Raw genomic sequence first — 7487 nt, 5'->3', positions numbered from 1 at the left:
AGGATATGAGAGCGCGCGTGAGTGAGAGAGGGTGTGTGAGTGTGTTTGAGTGAGAGAGACAGAGAATGAAAGTAAAGAAAGAACCAATAAAAGAAAAAAAAAGAATAAAAGGAATACATAAAAGAAGAAAAATGAAAAAGAGGAGGTAAAATGTATGGTTCAAGGAATCATCTGGCAATATTCAACCCAGAGAGCAGCTTAGTGAGCACAGGGCTGGGTGAGGTTGTGAGAGCTGCGGCCTGTAGAACGAAGGAAGAGGGGAGGGCGAGAGTGAGGTAAAGAGTGAGGTAAAGAGTGAGGTAAAGAGTGAGGTAAAGTGTGAGGAAAGAGTGAGGTAAAGTGTGAGGAAAGAGTGAGGCAAAGAGTAAGGAAAGAGTGAGGTAAAGAGTGAGGTGAAGAGTGATGTACAGAAGATGATGGGGGGGGGGAGACCATCCAACACACTCCACATTGCTAAGAAGACTGGTACAACCCCCTATGGAAGGCTAACCAAGGAGTTCCAGCATATTAACCCCCCCACTGTAGTGCAGGAGAGGGGGAGACATCACACGTATCGATGACCCACCTCTAACCACGATGATTAAAAATCAGTTTGACGGGGATCTTAATCTTGTAGTAAATTGACTGAGTAAAAAAGCATTTGGGATTTTCTGCGCCTTTAGGACAATTATGGCTGTATACATTCAAATTAGTGCATGAAGCAACTGTTCATTATGCCAACAAAGTACTGCTTATGTATCACCAAACTGTCAGAAGAGACATCCATGTGCCACACAGTTGTGTGTACGTGTCTCTAAAGCATACAGGGCACAGGTCAATAAGAAAGGCCAAGCGGCGTTGGAATTATGAACACACACTGCCACTATATCATAAAATCCTCCAGCACACCACGCTCTCACTTAGCTGGGGCTATGTCACAGTTCTTTAAGTTCTCCAAAATGTACTAAATCCTCAGGCCAAGAGCTAAACTTCAGACAGAATTATAATAAATCAGAATAACACACACACGCACACACACAGAATAGGGGGGAAAAAAAACACAGTAAACTGCAAATCCAATATTTTCTGATTCTAAAAGACATAAAGACCAATTGTATGCACAGACAGTGTGTTTTTAATTTCAATACTCCAGCAAAGCACCCAATCAACTGTCTGTAACCTGCACTTTAGAAAAAGGAGTGTATAATTATTTTGCTGTACCAATAATCCAAGCTGAAGCGCAGAGAGAGGTGCTGCTGTTCTAGCTGTATTCATTAGTCTTCTGCCTTCCACACTGAGCACATCTTTCTTTATGCTGCAATTTAAATACGAGTCAAAGGCCAGGATCTGCATGAAAGAGTGCAAAAAAGAGAGAGGGAAGAGGGATGAGCAAATGACAAAAAAGTGTAAAAGGGGAGAGGAGGAACACAAAAAGCTTGGTATAGACAGAATGGAGAGAAAGGAATGGAAGAGATGGAGAGATATGAGAAGAATGGAGAGATACGAGAATAATGGAGAGATACTAAAGGAAGAATGAAGAGATATGAGAAGAATGGAGAGATATGAGAAGAATTGAGAGACACTAAAGGAAGAATGAAGAGATATGAGGAGAATGGAGAGATACTAAAGGAAGAATGGAGAGATATGAGAAGAATGGAGCGATACTAAAGGAAGAATGAAGAGATATGAGAAGAATGGAGAGATACTAAAGGAAGAATGAAGAGATATGAGAAGAATGGAGAGATACTAAAGGAAGAATGGAGAGATATGAGAAGAATGGAGAGATACTAAAGGAAGAATGAAGAGATATGAGAAGAATGGAGAGATACTAAAGGAAGAATGGAGAGATATGAGAAGAATGGAGAGATACTAAAGGAAGAATGGAGAGATATGAGAAGACAGCCAATGCAAATGCGAGAAGCAAAGGCTGATGCTGCCATGCTTGGTGAGCAACCTCAGTCCTGGCTGGAGAAAGATTGTTCCTCTACCTCGTGACGTTCATGTTAATATGGCCAATCCTTCCTTTAGTGGGATCATTAAAAGCATAAGGTGAGGAGCAGAGGCACAGAGCATGACAGAGACTGACAGAGACAGACAGACAGACAGACAGAGAGAGAGAGAGAGAGAGAGAGAGAGAAAGAGAGAGAGAGAGAGAGAGAGAGAGAGAGAGAGAGAGAGAGAGAGAAGAATTATCCAGGAAAATACAACCTCCAATAAAGCAAATTCCATCAAAGGCCGTTTCTGCAGGAAGCTCACCTTCACTATCCGGATTAATCCATTTTGACAGTTAAGAATATTGTACTGTGGCGGTCAGCATACAAATGAAGCCATTTCCACACCCACACCAAACACGCTGGTGCAGATAAGGGGGACGCTCGCCAAGGAAATTCAATTAGAGCCCGCCAGGGCTCCAAAGAGGAGAATATGGAATTAGATAGGCTGTCCACATGCGCGGGCGCACACACACACACACACACACACACACACACACACACACACACACACACACACACACACACACACACACACACAGAATTAGGACAGCAGTGCGTGCTGGACCTGGGGTGGAGATGGCTTGAGGAGAACTGGTGGTAGACCAAGAGTGGAGAGGACGTTGATATTCTGAGTCTCTGTCACCATGGGCTCCCAGCGGGCGGAGGAGGTCTGCTCCGTCACTAGCTGAGGGGAGAGGTGATGAGGCCAGCAGGACGTGTCGCTAGCTCTCAGTGAGGGGGGTCAGGGGTCAGCCAAGGGCACCCACCCTGCCACTGGGGAGTAGAGGTGTGGCCAGATCTAGAACAGGATCTTCACCGATACGGCTGAACGCTTTTTCTAAACAATACCGCCAAAGCAATTCGATTATTACACTTTAAGTAGCAATGATCGTTAACAGCAACGGTTCTGTTCTAACACTTGCCATCATTAGTGGTAAGCGCATCATTGCTGTCCTTCCAGATATTGGTCCGTCATCCACACGGACCCAAAAGAATCAGAGGAGTGAGACCCGCGTACGGGGACGAGGCTGCGTGGAGGCAGTGCTGCTGGGCCTCTCGGACCGGCACCGGGGAGGAGCTTTGCTGCATAGGGCCGCTTAATCAGTCCAGAGCAACCTGCTGGGAAATCAAATCAAATCCCACAGCACACCTCAAACAGGCTTCAGAGGGCGCACGTGAATGCAAACGAACACGCTGTTATCACCTGAATACATCACTCTGGATACGCATACACACACACACACCCACACAGGAGAGGATACTGGTCGGTTTGTGGCCGTTCTGAAGCTGTCTGGCAGATGGGCCTCGTACAGCTGTCTGGCCTTGGTGTTGCCCATGCTCTGCACGCTCTGAACAGACAGATGAGAGACAGGCAGACAGACAGACAGACAGAAGAGAGCAGAAACGGGAACAAAATGACAGATTTGGCTGTCAGAAGCAAATTACAATGAGCTTGATGGAGCTGATCGAAGGCTGGTGTTAGGGAGGGGGGGGGGGGGGGACTGCAGTCAAGTAATTACCCACGGAGAATTAATCACATATTCAAACGTCAGCAAGTACTCAGGAGGAGATGCGCCGTGGTGTGCGGCTCAGCCCTTCAAAGGCGGAATGAATCAGAACGCACATCCCGCTTTCATGCCATTATAGCCACGCACCACAAAAGCCTCAGTACAGAAGCCACTCTTAATCGCAGAAGAACCGTGGGTCGGGAAGCACAGACAGGCACTGCTACCCACAGCAACGTGGCCGGAGCGGTCCGGACCGGAGGGATGCGGACCCGCCCCCGAGAGATGGCGTGAAAATGCGGCGTCTCTTCCGAGGCTCACAGGATCGCAGCCGCTGGGGACACGCTTGTCGGTCGGGGCAAGTCCTCCATCCTCCGAGAGTCCAGAGGCGGTGGAGTTTATCTGAGTGTGTTTCACTCCTGCTGGCTTTTCCCGTCGTGTGTGTACACGACACTGGATTATCCGTTTAAATAAAGGCCGTTAATTAAACCGGCGAATATCAGAACGCATTGTAAATGTTGATCCTTTGTCCTGCAAATCCCAAAAGCCAGGCTAGCATTAAAATAAAAGAGCTTCATTTAAATCATTCATCGATCATTTTACTCCATGACAGTAATGCAAGGGTGATGCTTTAGGGCAAGGCAGTCCACAATGAAGTAATCTCAACTGGTACAGAGATGGGCCAAATCATCTGAGTCATATCCGAATCATCTCGAATCATCTGTCTCACATCAGAACTCATCAACACACCTGATCAGCAGACCTCCACCATCTGTACAATCAGAACTCATCAACACACCTTGATCATCAGGCCTGCACTCACAAGCCCTGTGGACGTCTGTAAAGTGCAGTACCTGGATTTGTTCGGGGGTCCATTGGTCCAGGTTGACTGATTTGACGCGTGATATGTGCACTCCGAGGTTCCGGTGGATTCCGGCGCACCTGATACAGATGAACACACCCAGGTTCCAGGAGGCCCATCGAGGTCCTGCACAGAGGGAGAGCGCACCATAACTCAGTCAGTGCCCACGTGTGGAGCTGCCAAACATTGGTAGGAACGTGGCCCGTGAGCGTGCGGGGGTCAACAACTGCCGATTCTCTCACCCCCCATGTAACTACAGGATACACCAGCAAATTGCTCTGTATTAGTAATACAGCTGGGCTACACGTGTGTGTGACTGCAATGTTCAGGAGACGCTTAAGTGCAGTTGGTAAACACTGTGCAACGTCATCTTCAGATATACAGGTGATGCCATCAGTAGACCAGTGTAGCACCATTACAGCGGATTAAAGTGAAACCATGGAACTTTCAGTTCAGTTTAAGGCGTATGAGAAGGGAAGAGAGAAGTGAGAGAGGAGAGAGAGAAGAGAGAGAAAAGAGAAAGGGGAGAGAGGAGAGAGAAGGGATAGAAGAGAGTGAACAAGAAAGTGAGAGAGAAGAGGTTGAGGGACGTGCTGGGTAGAGAGAGTATAGGGTAGAGTGGGTGTGGGGTAGAGAGGGTATGATGGTAGAATGGGTGTGGGGTTGAGAGGGTATAGGGTAGAGTGAGTGTGGGGTAGAGAGAGTATAGGGTATAGTGGGAGTGGGTTAGAGAGGGTATAGGGTAGAGTGGGTGTGGGGTAGAGAGGGTATAGGGTAGAGTGGGTGTGGGGTAGAGAGAGTGTGGGGTAGAGTGGGTGTGGGGTAGAGTGGGTATAGGGTAGAGTGGGTGTGGGGGTAAAGAGGGTATGAGGGTAGAGAGGGTATGAGGGTAGAAAGGGTGTGGGGTAGAGTGGGTATAGGGTAGGGTGTGGGGTAGAATGATATAGGGTAGAGAGGGTGTGGGGTAGAATGAGTGTGGGGGTAGAGTAGGTATGAGGGTAGAGTGGGTGTGGGGTAGAGAGGGTGTGTGGGGGCAGAGAGGGTATAGGGTAGAGTGGGTATGAGGTAGAGAGTGTATGAGGGTAGAGAGGGTGTGGGAGTAGAGAGGGTGTGTGGTAGAGGTGGGTATGAGGGTAGAAAGGGTGTGGGGTAAGAGTGGGTATAGGGTAGAGTGGGTGTGGGGTAGAGTGGGTATGGGTAGAGTGAGTGTGGGGGTAGAGAGTGTATGAGGGGTAGAGTGGGTGTGGGTAGAGTGGGTATAAGGGTAGAGTGGGTGTGGGGTAGAGAGAGTGTGTGGTAGAGAGGGTGTGAGGTAGAGAGGGTGTGTGATAGAGATGAAATGGGGTAGAGAGGAAATGGGGGGTAGAGAGGGTATAGGGTAGAGAAGGTATAGGGTAGAGAGGGTGTGGGGTAGAGAGAGTGTGGGTAAGAGGGTATAGGGAGAGAGAATATGGGGTATGGGGTAGAGAGGGTATAAGGGTAGAGAGAATATGGGGTAGAGAGGGTATAGGGTTGAGAGAGTGTGGGGTTTAGAGAGTTTTTAAGTGTTAGATAGAGTGGTGGTATAGGGAGAGTAGTAGTAGAGTTATAGGAGAGTAGTAGAGTTAGAGTAGGTTAGGTAGAGAGAGTGTGGGGTAAAGAGGGTGTGAGGCTAGAGAGGGTATAGGGTAGATAGAATATGGGGGTAAAGGGTATTGGGTAGAGAGAATATGGGGGTAGAGAGGGTTATAGGGTAGAGAGAGAGTGTGGGGTAAAGAGGGTGTGAGGGTAGAGAGGGTATAGGGTAGAGAGAATATGGGGTAGAGAGGGTATAGGGTAGAGAGAGTATAGGGTAGAGAGGGTATGGGGTAGAGAGGGTATAGGGTAGAGAGGGTGTGGGGGTAAAGAGAGTGTGGGGGCAGGTACTGTGGTGGACGGGGTTCTGACAGCTCACAGCCTGCGCTAGATGCTGGAAGGAACATTCATGCTGAGGGCCTATAAATCAAAACACTCACAGGGAAATGGATTTCTGTGGCTCACCCGCCCTCCCTGGCTTTATTTAGACCCGTCAGCCATTTTAGAATACATGCAATTCAGAGGGCTCCCCGTGTTTCATGCCAGCGGCGTGTCCATTCTGTGTGTGTGTGTGTGTGTGTGTGTGTCTGGAGAGTGTTCTCCTTTAAGAGTGCTTGGCATTGGCCTGCAAGCCCACAGGGTGACAGGAGAGGATGAGGAAGACAACCCTGACCCTGGCACACTGCTTCCCAACTTCCTGCTCAGCTTCCTGGCACACACAGTGTCAGGAAACACACACACACACACACACACACACACACCCATTAGCATAACAAACAGTGTGGTGGGGGGTTGTTCATTTTTTAAAGCGTGCTCATAACTCATCCGAGGCGCTGCGCGATTACTCAGGATATTAATGGCCACCTCGCCGCCGTTCTCCTCCCCGCGAACAAAGGCGTAACGCGGGAAGCGCGGGGGCTGATAAGGCTCCCAGTGTACCCCCCCCCCCCCCCCCCCCCCCACACCTCCGGCCCCAGACGTTACCCAGACAGCCGATGCTGCTCTCCAAATCACTGCCCACCCACATTCATTAGTCCAATAAAGATGGGGGAGATGGTGTCTCACTGGTGCACGGCGAGCACACCCACCCGTTAACGCGGTTCCATCAGACACAGAGAGGAGCCTGGGTCGTCCCCCTGGAGGACCAAGACTCTCCCTGAGAGCAGACGGCGTGCACTGACCACCTTCTTCGTTAGAGGCGGGTGCGATAGAGGGCAGGGTACACACACACACACACACACACACACACACACACCCTTATATCTCAGTTCCCTCTTGAATGAATCTGCGCTGATGCACAAAACTCCATCATCAGAGCTCCACGTGGGCTCATGAATACATTTTAAATTGAAAAATGTAAAAATCCTGGAGTGTCACAGCAACTGTTTTAGTGACAGTAACCAGAATGTAAAGACCCTTTAACTACAGTAAAAAACAAACCCAGAAAAACAAAATACCCGTGTATAGCAGAGCTGAACAATATAAGCTATTAGTTTGATAAATGCTATTGTTACACCGAATCAAAGCGATCACATGACACAACAACCTCTACATTTAAACCATGTTACATCATCAAGGACTCGCCGTTATGAA

General features: G+C 48.7%; 1 protein-coding gene across 1 annotated transcript in view; it reads right to left on the bottom strand.

Annotated features, from left to right (window-relative positions):
* The window catches only part of smap1 (small ArfGAP 1), a 94886-nt gene that overhangs the window by 66008 nt on the left and 21391 nt on the right, over window positions 1-7487 (bottom strand). The window contains 3 exon segments of the mRNA XM_076974347.1: window positions 3236-3252; window positions 3254-3322; window positions 4333-4466. Of these exon segments, the coding sequence (XP_076830462.1) occupies window positions 3236-3252; window positions 3254-3322; window positions 4333-4466 (220 nt within the window).

This window comes from Brachyhypopomus gauderio, chromosome 15 (genome assembly GCF_052324685.1).
Source record: "Brachyhypopomus gauderio isolate BG-103 chromosome 15, BGAUD_0.2, whole genome shotgun sequence".
NCBI lineage: Eukaryota > Metazoa > Chordata > Actinopteri > Gymnotiformes > Hypopomidae > Brachyhypopomus > Brachyhypopomus gauderio.
Note: the sequence above shows the minus strand (reverse complement) of the source record. Positions and strands in the feature narration are given on the sequence as shown.